General features: G+C 47.5%; 1 protein-coding gene across 1 annotated transcript in view; it reads right to left on the reverse strand.

The window, feature by feature from the left end:
* The window catches only part of LOC141074963 (ATP-sensitive inward rectifier potassium channel 8), a 41079-nt gene extending 25470 nt beyond the window's left edge, over positions 1-15609 (reverse strand). The window contains exons 1-2 of the mRNA XM_073562290.1: positions 14956-15609; positions 4677-5112 (exon numbers count right to left, since the gene is read on the reverse strand). Coding sequence (XP_073418391.1) covers positions 4677-5029 — 353 coding nt within the window. The 5' untranslated portion in view covers positions 5030-5112; positions 14956-15609. The remainder of the gene's footprint in view (positions 1-4676; positions 5113-14955) is intronic.
* Positions 15610-18253: the final 2644 nt, after the last annotated feature.

The raw sequence follows: 18253 nt of genomic DNA on the forward strand, positions 1-18253 counted from the left end.
TCATACATATCTTCCATCCCATAGTCCCGTGCCCATATACCCATCACACATCCTCCATCCCATAGTCCCGTGCCCATATACCCATCACACATCCTCCATCCCATAGTCCCGTGCCCATATACCCATCATACATATCCTCCATCCCATAGGCCCGTGCCCATATACCCATCATACATATCCGCCATCCCATAGTCCCGTGCCCATATACCCATCACACATCCTCCATCCCATAGTCCAGTGCCCATATGCCCATCACACATATCCTCCATCCCATAGTCCAGTGCCCATATACCCATCATACACATCCTCCATCCCATAGTCCAGTGCCCATATACCCATCACACATATCCTCCATCCCATAGGCCCGTGCCCATATACCCATCATACATATCCGCCATCCCATAGTCCCGTGCCCATATACCCATCACACATCCTCCATCCCATAGTCCAGTGCCCATATGCCCATCACACATATCCTCCATCCCATAGTCCAGTGCCCATATGCCCATCATACATATCCTCCATCCCATAGTCCAGTGCCCATATACCCATCACACATATCCTCCATCCCATAGTCCCGTGCCCATATACCCATCATACATATCCTCCATCCCATAGTCCCGTGCCCATATACCCATCACACATCCTCCATCCCATAGTCCCGTGCCCATATACCCATCACACAACCTCCATCCCATAGTCCCGTGCCCATATATACCCATCATACATATCCTCCATCCCATAGTCCAGTGCCCATATACCCATCATACATATCCTCCATCCCATAGTCCCGTGCCCATATACCCATCATACATATCTTCCATCCCATAGTCCCGTGCCCATATACCCATCATACATATCTTCCATCCCATAGTCCCGTGCCCATATACCCATCATACATATCCTCCATCCCATAGTCCCGTGCCCATATACCCATCATACATATCTTCCATCCCATAGTCCCGTGCCTATATACCCATCACACAACCTCCATCCCATAGTCCAGTGCCCATATACCCATCATACATATCCTCTATCCCATAGTCCCGTGCCCATATACCCATCATACATATCCTCCATCCCATAGTCCAGTGCCCATATACCCATCATACATATCCTCCATCCCATAGTCCCGTGCCCATATACCCATCATACATATCCTCCATCCCATAGTCCAGTGCCCATATACCCATCATACATATCCTCTATCCCATAGTCCCGTGCCCATATACCCATCATACATATCTTCCATCCCATAGTCCAGTGCCCATATACCCATCACACATCCTCCATCCCATAGTCCCGTGCCCATATACCCGTCACACATATCCTCCATCCCATAGTCCCGTGCCCATATACCCATCACACATCCTCCATCCCACAGTCCCGTGCCCATATACCCATCATACATCCTCCATCCCATAGTCCAGTGCCCATATACCCATCATACATCCTCCATCCCACAGTCCCGTGCCCATATACCCATCATACATCCTCCATCCCATAGTCCAGTGCCCATATACCCATCACACATATTCTCCATCCCATAGTCCCGTGCCCATATACCCATCACACATCCTCCATCCCACAGTCCCGTGCCCATATACCCATCATACATCCTCCATCCCATAGTCCAGTGCCCATATACCCATCATACATCCTCCATCCCACAGTCCCGTGCCCATATACCCATCATACATCCTCCATCCCATAGTCCAGTGCCCATATACCCATCATACATATCCTCCATCCCATAGTCCCGTGCCCATATACCCGTCACACATATCCTCCATCCCATAGTCCCGTGCCCATATACCCATCACACATCCTCCATCCCATAGTCCCGTGCCCATATACCCATCATACACATCCTCCATCCCATAGTCCCGTGCCCATATACCCATCATACATATCCTCCATCCCATAGTCCCGTGCCCATATACCCGTCACACATATCCTCCATCCCATAGTCCCGTGCCCATATACCCATCACACATCCTCCATCCCACAGTCCCGTGCCCATATACCCATCATACACATCCTCCATCCCATAGTCCCGTGCCCATATACCCATTATACATCCTCCATCACATAGTCCCGTGCCCATATACCCATCATACATCCTCCATCCCATAGTCCAGTGCCCATATACCCATCATACATATTCTCCATCCCATAGTCCCGTGCCCATATACCCATCATACATATCCTCCATCCCATAGTCCTGTGCCCATATACCCATCACATATCTTCCATCCCATAGTCCCATGCCCATATACCCATCATACATCCTCCATCCCATAGTCCAGTGCCCATATACCCATCATACATATCCTCCATCCCATAGTCCTGTGCCCATATACCCATCACATATCTTCCATCCCATAGTCCCATGCCCATATACCCATCATACATCCTCCATCCCATAGTCCAGTGCCCATATACCCATCACATATCTTCCATCCCATAGTCCCATGCCCATATACCCATCATACATCCTCCATCCCATAGTCCTGTGCCCATATACCCATCACATATCTTCCATCCCATAGTCCCGTGCCCATATACCCATCATACATCCTCCATCCCATAGTCCAGTGCCCATATACCCATCATACATATCCTCCATCCCATAGTCCCGTGCCCATATACCCATCATACATATCCTCCATCCCATAGTCCCGTGCCCATATACCCATCACATATCTTCCATCCCATAGTCCCATGCCCATATACCCATCATACACATCCGCCATCCCATAGTCCCGTGCCCATATACCCATCATACATATCCTCCATCTCATAGTCAACCATTATGACATCATAATGAGGGGCGGGGCTTGATACGCACACAGTTTCCCCATTATGCAAATAGGGGCATTATAACATCACAATGAGGGGCGGGGCTTGACGCGCACACACTTTTTCCCCCAGTATGTAGATAGGGGCAAAATTGTTTGGTGAATTGGAATGCGCAGGGTTAAAATTTCGCCTCACAACATAGCTTAGGACGCTCTCGGGGTCCAGACGTGTGACTGTGCCAAATTTTGTGGCTGTAGCTGCGACGGTGCGGATGCCAATCCCGGACATACACACACACATACACACACTTGAGCTTCATATATTAGATATATATTATGTGGTGCAGTGACCACTGTGTCCGCTAGGGGGCGCTGTGTGGGTGCCTCGGACAGGCATAAAGGCATGTCCCTTGTGGTAATGGAAATAGGATGAACGGCAGGATGGTAAATGACCATTATGTATCCCAGGGTGGGTGAACCTGGGATAAACGCTTGAATGTGTGTTAATCAGCAGAGACACTGCTGAGGTTTTGTTACAGTGTATCAGGGAGAGCTTCCAGGTGGCTGGTGAGATGGGTGGAACCAGTCACCTACAAACCCACCCAGGGGCGTGTGTCTGAAGTAAAGTCTATGTGTGTGGTTGTGAGTCTGAAGGATCTGCAATGAGGTCATAGTCATGTGATGCTGTGGGTGTGGCTGCGGACCATATAAGGTGACCAGGGTAGGTCACATGATTGAATGTCTGGATCTGATTGGTCCGTGTGGAAGGTCCCGGAAGGCCGACGTGCTAGAAGGTGTGCTGCCTTCCTGAAGCACAGATGTGGACGCCGCTGACCGTGTGTGGCCTGTGTGTAATAGCCTGTGAGTGCCGGCCGGTCCCCAGGAGGGAAGGGACGTCAGGACTGAGAAGCAGCTAAGAGGTAACCCGGACAGGGGGAGTTATCTGAGGGACTGTAGAGCCTGATGACTGGATAAAGCGCAGCCTGTGTGACCACAGGGCTAAGAGAGCGGAGCTCTGCAATGAATCTTCATTTGGTCTGATGTAAGACTGTTGCTGCTGTATGGTTTATGCTGCACAATGATCCAGGCCCGGGCCTGGCGGGCGTAATCCGCTGCCGCGTGAGCGTCCCTCAACATGAACACCTTACAATATGTCTTCTATGTGTCTAGATCTATTCTTTGTGTTTTAACCTGTCATTGGGATCCATTATATGTCCATTCTGCAAGCTTGCGAGAAAATCTCGGCATACGGATGCTGACATGCGCAACAATCGCATCCTAGCATGGCCATTGGATGACATACGGATCACTGTTCAGGGAACATTATACTTTGTGTCCGACTCCAGCCTTATTGTATTGTACAGAGATCTGAATAATGATCATTACACTTAGGACTGCGACAGGGGCAAGGGGCATCCGCTACGCCTAGAGAAAAGAAGCCTGACTCATGTTCACAGGCGCGGATTCTTTCCTGTAAGAGCAGTGAGACTATGGAACTCTCTGCCGCCTGCTGTTATGACTCCCTACCTGGACGTCTTTCTTGATAAATATAATATTACGGGCCATGAGCACTGACTCTGTGATGGGACGTGGATCTAGGGAACTCGTCTGATTGCTGTATGGAGTCAAGAAGGAATTTTCCCCGAATATGGAGCCATTAGTATTTGCCCCAGGGGCTTTTTGCTTCCTCGGGACCAACATGTGAGGCTATAGAATGAACTCGATGGTTTACGTCTACCTTCAACACTATGAAACTATGGATGCCACTGTTATTATGGGGGCACCAAGGATGCTACTAGGACATAGGTGGAACACCCCCTGCGGCCACCATTGCGTTCTGTCCGGACCCTGTGACTTTGCCCCTCTCCCCCTTACTTGACATTTGCGACGCACGGCTCCCGTTGGGTGGTGTTCTCAGTGATGTCCATGTCTCCGTGAGCGAAGGCGACGAGCCACCAGATCATGGCAAACAGCAGCCAGCTGCACAGGAAGGACATGGTGAAGATAACCAGCGTGTGGCGCCACTTCAGGTCCACCAGGGTGGTGAAGACGTCCTGCAGGAAGCGGCCCTGCTCCCGGATGTTTTTGTGTGCCACGTTGCACGCTCCATTCTTTGCTACAAATCGGGCTTTTCTCAGTCGGTCACGGATTCTCGGTTTCCGTAGATTTTCAGCAGCAATTCTGGCCAGAACATATTCCTCAGGGATTATACTCTTCCGGGCCAACATCCTGCAGATGTCATAGTCCGTAATAATCTGTAATATACAGGGTGTGGGCAAGGACGAGTCCTGCTACCTCCTGGGGGTCCGCACTAAGGGAGAAACAGGAAAGAGATCGGTGAAGACCAAAAACATCAATGAGAATGCCTCCTATCCATCACCAGAGATCAGCGGTGACATCACTGAGAATGTCTCCTATCCATCACTAGAGATCAGCGGTGACATCACTGAAAATGCCTCCTATCCATCACCAGAGATCAGCGGTGACATCACTGAGAATGCCTCCTATCCATCACCAGAGATCAGCGGTGACATCACTGAGAATGTCTCCTATCCATCACTAGAGATCAGCGGTGACATCACTGAGAATGCCTCCTATCCATCACCAGAGATCAGCGGTGACATCACTGAGAATGCCTCCTATCCATCACCAGAGATCAGCGGTGACATCACTGAGAATGCCTCCTATCCATCACCAGAGATCAGCGGTGACATCACTGAGAATGTCTCCTATCCATCACTAGAGATCAGCGGTGACATCACTGAGAATGCCTCCTATCCATCACCAGAGATCAGCGGTGACATCACTGAGAATGTCTCCTATCCATCACTAGAGATCAGCGGTGACATCACTGAAAATGCCTCCTATCCATCACTAGAGATCAGAGGTGACATCACTGAGAATGTCTCCTATCCATCACTAGAGATCAGAGGTGACATAACTGAGAATGTCTCCTATCCATCACCAGAGATCAGCGGTGACATCACTGAGAATGCCTCCTATCCATCACCAGAGATCAGAGGTGACATCACTGAGAATGCCTCCTATCCATCACTAGAGATCAGAGGTGACATAACTGAGAATGTCTCCTATCCATCACCAGAGATCAGAGGTGACATCACTGAGAATGCCTCCTATCCATCACCAGAGATCAGAGGTGACATCACTGAGAATGCCTCCTATCCATCACTAGAGATCAGAGGTGACATAACTGAGAATGTCTCCTATCCATCACCAGAGATCAGCGGTGACATCACTGAGAATGCCTCCTATCCATCACCAGAGATCAGAGGTGACATCACTGAGAATGCCTCCTATCCATCACTAGAGATCAGAGGTGACATCACTGAGAATGCCTCCTATCCATCACTAGAGATCAGAGGTGACATCACTGAGAATGCCTCCTATCCATCACTAGAGATCAGCGGTGACATCACTGAGAATGCCTCCTATCCATCACCAGAGATCAGCGGTGACATCACTGAGAATGTCTCCTATCCATCACTAGAGATCAGAGGTGACATCACTGAGAATGCCTCCTATCCATCACTAGAGATCAGTGGTGACATCACTGAGAATGCCTCCTATCCATCACTAGAGATCAGAGGTGACATAACTGAGAATGCCTCCTATCCATCACTAGAGATCAGTGGTGACATCACTGAGAATGCCTCCTATCCATCACTAGAGATCAGAGGTGACATAACTGAGAATGTCTCCTATCCATCACCAGAGATCAGCGGTGACATCACTGAGAATGTCTCCTATCCATCACTAGAGATCAGAGGTGACATCACTGAGAATGCCTCCTATCCATCACTAGAGATCAGCGGTGACATAACTGAGAATGTCTCCTATCCATCACCAGAGATCAGCGGTGACATCACTGAGAATGTCTCCTATCCATCACTAGAGATCAGAGGTGACATCACTGAGAATGTCTCCTATCCATCACCAGAGATCAGCGGTGACATCACTGAGAATGCCTCCTATCCATCACTAGAGATCAGAGGTGACATCACTGAGAATGTCTCCTATCCATCACCAGAGATCAGAGGTGACATCACTGACAATGCCTCCTATCCATCACAACAGATCAGCGGTGACATCACTGAGAATGCCTCCTATCCATCACCAGAGATCAGCGGTGACATCACTGAGAATATCTCCTATCCATCACTAGAGATCAGAGGTGACATCACTGAGAATGTCTCCTATCCATCACTAGAGATCAGAGGTGACATCACTGAGAATGTCTCCTATCCATCACTAGAGATCAGAGGTGACATAACTGAGAATGTCTCCTATCCATCACCAGAGATCAGCGGTGACATCACTGAGAATGCCTCCTATCCATCACTAGAGATCAGAGGTGACATCACTGAGAATGCCTCCTATCCATCACTAGAGATCAGCGGTGACATAACTGAGAATGTCTCCTATCCATCACCAGAGATCAGCGGTGACATCACTGAGAATGTCTCCTATCCATCACTAGAGATCAGAGGTGACATCACTGAGAATGTCTCCTATCCATCACCAGAGATCAGCGGTGACATCACTGAGAATGCCTCCTATCCATCACCAGAGATCAGAAGTGACATCACTGAGAATGTCTCCTATCCATCACCAGAGATCAGCGGTGACATCACTGAGAATGCCTCCTATCCATCACCAGAGATCAGCGGTGACATCACTGAGAATGTCTCCTATCCATCACTAGAGATCAGAGGTGACATCACTGAGAATGTCTCCTATCCATCACCAGAGATCAGCGGTGACATCACTGAGAATGCCTCCTATCCATCACTAGAGATCAGAGGTGACATCACTGAGATTGTCTCCTATCCATCACCAGAGATCAGAGGTGACATCACTGACAATGCCTCCTATCCATCACAACAGATCAGCGGTGACATCACTGAGAATGCCTCCTATCCATCACCAGAGATCAGCGGTGACATCACTGAGAATATCTCCTATCCATCACTAGAGATCAGAGGTGACATCACTGAGAATGTCTCCTATCCATCACCAGAGATCAGCGGTGACATCACTGAGAATGTCTCCTATCCATCACTAGAGATCAGAGGTGACATAACTGACAATGCCTCCTATCCATCACCAGAGATCAGCGGTGACATAACTGAGAATGTCTCCTATCCATCACTAGAGATCAGAGGTGACATCACTGAGAATGTCTCCTATCCATCACCAGAGATCAGTGGTGACATCACTGAGAATGCCTCCTATCCATCACTAGAGATCAGAGGTGACATCACTGAGATTGTCTCCTATCCATCACCAGAGATCAGAGGTGACATCACTGACAATGCCTCCTATCCATCACAACAGATCAGCGGTGACATCACTGAGAATGCCTCCTATCCATCACTAGAGATCAGCGGTGACATCACTGAGAATGTCTCCTATCCATCACTAGAGATCAGAGGTGACATCACTGAGAATGTCTCCTATCCATCACCAGAGATCAGCGGTGACATCACTGAGAATGTCTCCTATCCATCACTAGAGATCAGAGGTGACATCACTGACAATGCCTCCTATCCATCACAACAGATCAGCGGTGACATCACTGAGAATATCTCCTATTCATCACTAGAGATCAGAGGTGACATCACTGAGAATGTCTCCTATCCATCACCAGAGATCAGCGGTGACATCACTGAGAATGTCTCCTATCCATCACTAGAGATCAGAGGTGACATCACTGAGAATGCCTACTATCCATCACTAGAGATCAGCGGTGACATCACTGAGAATGCCTCCTATCCATCACTAGAGATCAGAGGTGACATCACTGACAATGCCTCCTATCCATCACAACAGATCAGCGGTGACATCACTGAGAATGCCTCCTATCCATCACCAGAGATCAGCGGTGACATCACTGAGAATATCTCCTATCCATCACTAGAGATCAGAGGTGACATCACTGAGAATGTCTCCTATCCATCACCAGAGATCAGCGGTGACATCACTGAGAATGTCTCCTATCCATCACTAGAGATCAGAGGTGACATCACTGAGAATGCCTCCTATCCATCACTAAAGATCAGCGGTGACATCACTGAGAATGTCTCCTATCCATCACTAGAGATCAGAGGTGACATCACTGAGAATGCCTCCTATCCATCACCAGAGATCAGCGGTGACATCACTGAAAATGTCTCCTATCCATAACTAGAGATCAGAGGTGACATCACTGAGAATGCCTCCTATCCATCACTAGAGATTAGCGGTGACATCACTGAGAATGTCTCCTATCCATCACTAGAGATCAGAGGTGACATCACTGAGAATGCCTCCTATCCATCACTAGAGATCAGAGGTGACATCACTGAGAATGTCTCCTATCCATCACTAGAGATCAGAGGTGACATCACTGAGAATGCCTCCTATCCATCACTAGAGATCAGTGGTGACATCACTGAGAATGCCTCCTATCCATCACTAGAGATCAGAGGTGACATAACTGAGAATGTCTCCTATCCATCACTAGAGATCAGAGGTGACATCACTGAGAATGTCTCCTATCCATCACTAGAGATCAGCGGTGACATCACTGAGAATGCCTCCTATCCATCACTAGAGATTAGCGGTGACATCACTGAGAATGTCTCCTATCCATCACTAGAGATCAGAGGTGACATCACTGAGAATGCCTCCTATCCATCACTAGAGATCAGTGGTGACATCACTGAGAATGCCTCCTATCCATCACTAGAGATCAGAGGTGACATAACTGAGAATGTCTCCTATCCATCACCAGAGATCAGCGGTGACATCACTGAGAATGTCTCCTATCCATCACTAGAGATCAGAGGTGACATCACTGAGAATGTCTCCTATCCATCACTAGAGATCAGAGGTGACATCACTGAGAATGTCTCCTATCCATCACTAGAGATCAGCGGTGACATCACTGAGAATGTCTCCTATCCATCACTAGAGATCAGAGGTGACATCACTGAGAATGCCTACTATCCATCACTAGAGATCAGCGGTGACATCACTGAGAATGCCTCCTATCCATCACTAGAGATCAGCGGTGACATAACTGAGAATGTCTCCTATCCATCACCAGAGATCAGCGGTGACATCACTGAGAATGTCTCCTATCCATCACTAGAGATCAGAGGTGACATCACTGAGAATGTCTCCTATCCATCACCAGAGATCAGCGGTGACATCACTGAGAATGCCTCCTATCCATCACCAGAGATCAGAAGTGACATCACTGAGAATGTCTCCTATCCATCACCAGAGATCAGCGGTGACATCACTGAGAATGCCTCCTATCCATCACCAGAGATCAGCGGTGACATCACTGAGAATGTCTCCTATCCATCACTAGAGATCAGAGGTGACATCACTGAGAATGTCTCCTATCCATCACCAGAGATCAGCGGTGACATCACTGAGAATGCCTCCTATCCATCACGAGAGATCAGAGGTGACATCACTGAGAATGCCTCCTATCCATCACCAGAGATCAGAGGTGACATCACTGACAATGTCTCCTATCCATCACAACAGATTAGCGGTGACATCACTGAGAATGCCTCCTATCCATCACTAGAGATCAGAGGTGACATCACTGAGAATGTCTCCTATCCATCACCAGAGATCAGCGGTGACATCACTGAGAATGTCTCCTATCCATCACTAGAGATCAGAGGTGACATCACTGAGAATGCCTCCTATCCATCACTAGAGATCAGAGGTGACATCACTGAGAATGTCTCCTATCCATAACTAGAGATCAGAGGTGACATCACTGAGAATGCCTCCTATCCATCACTAGAGATTAGCGGTGACATCACTGAGAATGTCTCCTATCCATAACTAGAGATCAGAGGTGACATCACTGAGAATGCCTCCTATCCATCACTAGAGATCAGAGGTGACATCACTGAGAATGCCTCCTATCCATCACCAGAGATCAGCGGTGACATCACTGAAAATGTCTCCTATCCATAACTAGAGATCAGAGGTGACATCACTGAGAATGCCTCCTATCCATCACTAGAGATTAGCGGTGACATCACTGAAAATGTCTCCTATCCATAACTAGAGATCAGAGGTGACATCACTGAGAATGACTCCTATCCATCACTAGAGATCAGCGGTGACATCACTGAGAATGCCTCCTATCCATCACTAGAGATTAGCGGTGACATCACTGAGAATGCCTCCTATCCATCACCAGAGATCAGCGGTGACATCACTGAAAATGTCTCCTATCCATAACTAGAGATCAGAGGTGACATCACTGAGAATGCCTCCTATCCATCACTAGAGATTAGCGGTGACATCACTGAAAATGTCTCCTATCCATCACTAGAGATCAGAAGTGACATCACTGAGAATGCCTCCTATCCATCACCAGAGATCAGCGGTGACATCACTGAGAATGCCTCCTATCCATAACTAGAGATCAGAGGTGACATCACTGAGAATGACTCCTATCCATCACTAGAGATCAGCGGTGACATCACTGAGAATGCCTCCTATCCATCACTAGAGATTAGCGGTGACATCACTGAGAATGTCTCCTATCCATCACTAGAGATCAGCGGTGACATCACTGAAAATGTCTCCTATCCATAACTAGAGATCAGAGGTGACATCACTGAGAATGCTTCCTATCCATCACCAGAGATCAGAGGTGACATCACTGAGAATGTCTCCTATCCATCACTAGAGATCAGCGGTGACATCACTGAGAATGTCTCCTATCCATCACTAGAGATCAGCGGTGACATCACTGAGAATGCCTCCTATCCATCACTAGAGATCAGAGGTGACATAACTGAGAATGTCTCCTATCCATCACTAGAGATCAGAGGTGACATAACTGAGAATGTCTCCTATCCATCACTAGAGATCAGCGGTGACATCACTGAGAATGCCTCCTATCCATCACTAGAGATTAGCGGTGACATCACTGAGAATGTCTCCTATCCATCACTAGAGATCAGAGGTGACATCACTGAGAATGCCTCCTATCCATCACTAGAGATCAGTGGTGACATCACTGAGAATGCCTCCTATCCATCACTAGAGATCAGAGGTGACATAACTGAGAATGTCTCCTATCCATCACCAGAGATCAGCGGTGACATCACTGAGAATGTCTCCTATCCATCACTAGAGATCAGAGGTGACATCACTGAGAATGTCTCCTATCCATCACTAGAGATCAGAGGTGACATCACTGAGAATGTCTCCTATCCATCACTAGAGATCAGCGGTGACATCACTGAGAATGTCTCCTATCCATCACTAGAGATCAGAGGTGACATCACTGAGAATGCCTACTATCCATCACTAGAGATCAGCGGTGACATCACTGAGAATGCCTCCTATCCATCACCAGAGATCAGCGGTGACATCACTGAGAATGCCTCCTATCCATCACCAGAGATCAGAAGTGACATCACTGAGAATGTCTCCTATCCATCACCAGAGATCAGCGGTGACATCACTGAGAATGCCTCCTATCCATCACCAGAGATCAGCGGTGACATCACTGAGAATGTCTCCTATCCATCACTAGAGATCAGAGGTGACATCACTGAGAATGTCTCCTATCCATCACCAGAGATCAGCGGTGACATCACTGAGAATGCCTCCTATCCATCACGAGAGATCAGAGGTGACATCACTGAGAATGCCTCCTATCCATCACCAGAGATCAGAGGTGACATCACTGACAATGTCTCCTATCCATCACAACAGATCAGCGGTGACATCACTGAGAATGTCTGCTATCCATCACTAGAGATCAGAGGTGACATCACTGAGAATGTCTCCTATCCATCACCAGAGATCAGCGGTGACATCACTGAGAATGTCTCCTATCCATCACTAGAGATCAGAGGTGACATCACTGAGAATGCCTCCTATCCATCACTAGAGATCAGAGGTGACATCACTGAGAATGTCTCCTATCCATAACTAGAGATCAGAGGTGACATCACTGAGAATGCCTCCTATCCATCACTAGAGATTAGCGGTGACATCACTGAGAATGTCTCCTATCCATAACTAGAGATCAGAGGTGACATCACTGAGAATGCCTCCTATCCATCACTAGAGATCAGAGGTGACATCACTGAGAATGCCTCCTATCCATCACCAGAGATCAGCGGTGACATCACTGAAAATGTCTCCTATCCATAACTAGAGATCAGAGGTGACATCACTGAGAATGCCTCCTATCCATCACTAGAGATTAGCGGTGACATCACTGAAAATGTCTCCTATCCATAACTAGAGATCAGAGGTGACATCACTGAGAATGACTCCTATCCATCACTAGAGATCAGCGGTGACATCACTGAGAATGCCTCCTATCCATCACTAGAGATTAGCGGTGACATCACTGAGAATGTCTCCTATCCATCACTAGAGATCAGCGGTGACATCACTGAAAATGTCTCCTATCCATAACTAGAGATCAGAGGTGACATCACTGAGAATGCTTCCTATCCATCACCAGAGATCAGAGGTGACATCACTGAGAATGTCTCCTATCCATCACTAGAGATCAGCGGTGACATCACTGAGAATGTCTCCTATCCATCACTAGAGATCAGCGGTGACATCACTGAGAATGTCTCCTATCCATCACTAGAGATCAGCGGTGACATCACTGAGAATGCCTCCTATCCATCACTAGAGATCAGAGGTGACATCACTGAGAATGCCACCTATCCATCACCAGAGATCAGAGGTGACATCACTGAGAATGCCTCCTATCCATCACCAGAGATCAGCTGTGACATCACTGAGAATGTCTCCTATCCATCACCAGAGATCAGAGGTGACATCACTGAGAATGTCTCCTATCCATCACAACAGATCAGCGGTGACATCACTGAGAACGTCTCCTATCCATCACTAGAGATCAGCGGTGACATCACTGAGAATGTCTCCTATCCATCACTAGAGATCAGCGGTGACATCACTGAGAATGTCTCCTATCCATCACTAGAGATCAGAGGTGACATCACTGAGAATGTCTCCTATCCATCACTAGAGATCAGAGGTGACATCACTGAGAATGCCTCCTATCCATCACTAGAGATCAGCGGTGACATCACTGAGAATGTCTCCTATCCATCACTAGAGATGAGAGGTGACATCACTGAGAATGCCTCCTATCCATCACTAGAGATCACAGGTGACATCACTGAGAATGCCTCCTATCCATCACTAGAGATCACAGGTGACATCACTGAGAATGCCTCCTATCCATCACTAGAGATCACAGGTGACATCACTGAGAATGCCTCCTATCCATCACTAGAGATCACAGGTGACATCACTGAGAATGCCTCCTATCCATCACTAGAGATCACAGGTGACATCACTGAGAATGTCTCCTATCCATCACTAGAGATCAGAGGTGACATCACTGAGAATGCCTCCTATCCATCACTAGAGATCACAGGTGACATCACTGAGAATGTCTCCTATCCATCACCAGAGATCACAGGTGACATCACTGAGAATGCCTCCTATCCGTCACTAGAGATCAGCGGTGACATCACTGAGAATGTCTCCTATCCATCACCAGAGATCAGAGGTGACATCACTAAGAATGCCTCCTATCCATCACCAGAGATCAGCGGTGACACCACTGAGAATGCCTCCTATCCATCACTAGAGATGAGAGATGACATCACTGAGAATGTCTCCTATCCATCACTAGAGATCAGAGGTGACATCACTGAGAATGTCTCCTATCCATCACCAGAGATCAGAGGTGACATCACTGAGAATGTCTCCTATCCATCACCAGAGATCAGAGGTGACATCACTGAGAATGCCTCCTATCCATCACCAGTGATCAGAGGTGACATCACTGAGAATGTCTCCTATCCGTCACTAGAGATCAGCGGTGACATCACTGAGAATGTCTCCTATCCATCACCAGAGATCAGCGGTGACATCACTGAGAATGTCTCCTATCCATCACTATCCATCACTGAGAATGCCTCCTAGCCATCACTAGAGATCAGCAGGGAGCTTGATGCACCAGATCTGTTCTTTGCGGCACAGTAATGCGTTTTCCACAGCTCATGCAGGTCTCTGTCTACAATACTAATCAGGCGTCTCTTACCGGAAGTCCACATCGTAGAGGGTCTCCAGGGTTTATGGACTCTGCTACCCAATGTGTCTCCAGGGGATCCAAACCCTGTGCACGGAGGCCACCGATGATCGGTCTCTGCACCTCAACCTCTTCAGTCCTGACCACAAGTGACCAGTCTCGGCACTTTGAGGTCTTCAGTCCTTTCCACAAATGACCGGTCTCTGCACCTTAAGGTCTTCAGTGCTGATCATAGATGACCGGTCCCTTCACCTTGAGGTCTTTAGTCCTGATCAAAAATGACCGGTCCCTTCACCTTGAGGTCTTCAGTTCTGATCACAGATGACCGGTACCTGCTCCTTGAGGTCTTTACTCCGGATCAAAGATGACCGGTCCTTGCACCTTGAGGTCTTCAGTCCTGATCACAGATGTCCAGTCCCTTCACCTTGAGCTCTTCAGTTCTGATCACAGATGACCGGTACCTGCTCCTTGAGGTCTTTACTCCTGATCAAATTTGACCGGTCCTTGCACCTTGAGGTCTTCAGTCCTGATCACAGATGACCGGTACCTGCACCTTGATGTCCTGCACTCGGCAGCTTTTGTTGTCAATCCTGGGGCTCCTTAGTCTTCCTGGAGCTTTTGGTGCCGAATAAACATCTGCTCCTCTGTTCTGCTCCCAGTCTGGAAGTTTTCCTACAACAGCAGCCTGTGGTGACGTGAAGAGAGGGAGGGTCCAGGATCAGGGGGAGTTTTGTCCTGGGAGTCAGACTCAGACCCTGGTGAGCTTCACCAGGAGAGCAATGTGCCCGGGTACAGCCAGTCCTGGCACAGCACACAGGGACAGCAAACAGGAGCCATGACCCCTGCACCATGCCGCTGACCCCGGGCCAGGAAGAGAAGGAACAATAAGACATGGAAAATAACCAGAAACAGCAAAAATTAATCCACAAACCTGTTCAAATGTCTGGGGTCCACCAGGAATATAGGGCAGAGGGTCCCCACAAAACAATAACTGGGGATTTTATGCTGAAATCACAGTTATAACAGTCAGAACTATTGTACTGTTACTAAAGAGTTGCCATTATTTAATGTTTATTTCATAAATGAATAATAAAGAGAAGAAACTTTATAATAATTATTACAGGAGACATTGGCTTCATTCTCCTTCAGGACACAGAATGCTCAACACTCTCAGATCACGGGAAAAAATGTATCCAGACAGGACAAAATGTTACATTTCTAAGATCGAAAGTTACCGGGAGCAACGGTCATCTCCTCGGGAAGGGAGGAGGAGCTGGACAGAGCCCCTCCCCTCATCTACATATAATCAGGAGCAACTGACATCGCCTCCCAGTCAAGAAGCAATCGGTGAGCACTGATTACAGATATTACCCGAGAATTGAACAATTTGAAAATGAAGACAATTTCTCTAATAAGAGTATTTACAAAGTTAATAATTTTCATGTTTATTATTGACTAGCTGAAGAGGCCGGCATTGCCCGGGCATAGTAACTAACAGGGCTGTGGAGTCGGTAAGCCAAACCTGCGACTCCGACTCCGACTCCTCAATTTCCCTTACACCGACTCCGACTCCACGACTCCGACTCCCACATATATTGCTTATATTTAAGTGAAAAATTTATTGTAGTACAATGTGAACCTCAGACATTGAATCATTTTTATGATCCAATAATCAAGATATTTAGATAGAACAGAATATATATTGGTGTACTACCCGGTTTTCATTCTTTTTGGTACAGATACGATATGGATAGACAGATATGGATAAATGGATAGAGCAGATTTCTAATCTGCTTTTGCTATTGAAAACATTATCTATGAGCTCAAAAACCTTTCAGGTGATGCAGTTTTTTAAAAAGATGATCGGCTTTTGCAGCTGAAAAACGTATCCTCAAAAAACACAGGAAAAACGCTGTGTGTGAATGTAGCCTTAGATCAGGAATAGAACAGCCATTTATAGGACATTTCATAACTTTCCCAAACTCCTATGAAAAAATATTCAGCACATCCTGCATTGAATTACTGTACCCAATTTATTATATATTTTAGGAGTCGGAGTCGCTCCATTTTATACCGACTCCAACTCCGACTCCGACTCCACCAAAATGAGCACCGACTCCGACTCCGACTCCACGACTCCACAGCCCTGGTAACTAACTGTTATAACAAATTATAATGATTATCCTCCATCCCATAGTCCCGTGCCAATGTACCCATCATACATATCCTCCATCCCATAGTCCCGTGCCCATATACCCATCATACACATCCTCCATCCCATAGTCCCGTGCCCATATACCCATCACACATATCCTCCATCCCATAGTCCCGTGCCCATATACCCATCACACATATCCTCCATCCCATAGTCCTGTGCCCATATACCCATGACACATATCCTCCATCCCATAGTCCCGTGCCCATATACCCATCATACATATCCTCCATCCCATAGTCCAGTGCCCATATACCCATCATACATATCCTCCATCCCATAGTCCCGTGCCCATATACCCATCACACATCCTCCATCCCATAGTCCCATGCCCATATACCCATCATACATATCCTCCTTCCCATAGTCCCGTGCCCATATACCCATCATACATATCCTCCTTCCCATAGTCCCGTGCCCATATACCCATCATACATATCCTCCATCCCATAGTCCAGTGCCCATATACCCATCATACATATCCTCCATCCCATAGTCCCAAGACGGGTGGCGCTGAGCAGGGGAGTTCCTGGAGATGTGCTATGTAACCTGACAGTGCGGCTTTGTGTGCGGTTGCTGATGATGCGATTTTTTTTTACGCCGGTAACAATAGAGTGCCGCAGTAATAGAGGAGGGGGGGATTCATTCCTGTCATGTGCTCACTGCTCCTCTCTGGGGGGCAGACAATGGCTGGGAGCTTATGTTCCCGGGGATGCTAGATTTCTCCCACCCGGTCAGTGTCTGCAGAGGTGTTGTGGCGTGGGAAAACTGTTGCTCAAAGCAACCGATCACAGCTCAGCTTTCATCTTTTTAAATCACTCTTTCATTTCACCAGAGCTGTTTAAAAGATGAAAGCTGAGCTGTGATTGGTTGCTTTAAGCAACAGTTTTCCTTGTAGACAGTTGTGGTAACTGAGGCATATGATTCTTATCATTTCTCTCCCTCTGTAAAGTTGGAAATAACACAATTTATTACCGTGCCAACACAGACCCCCCTCTGACACAGACTGCAGGGGGAGCCCAGAATCAGGAACTTCTCTTTATCTGGCATGAAGCATCTCAATAACTTAAAACCTCAAACACAGATTAAAAAAAG

This window comes from Dendrobates tinctorius, unplaced genomic scaffold (assembly GCF_039654945.1).
Source record: "Dendrobates tinctorius isolate UK_male_01 unplaced genomic scaffold, ASM3965494v1 ptg000344l, whole genome shotgun sequence".
NCBI classification, from domain to species: domain Eukaryota; kingdom Metazoa; phylum Chordata; class Amphibia; order Anura; family Dendrobatidae; genus Dendrobates; species Dendrobates tinctorius.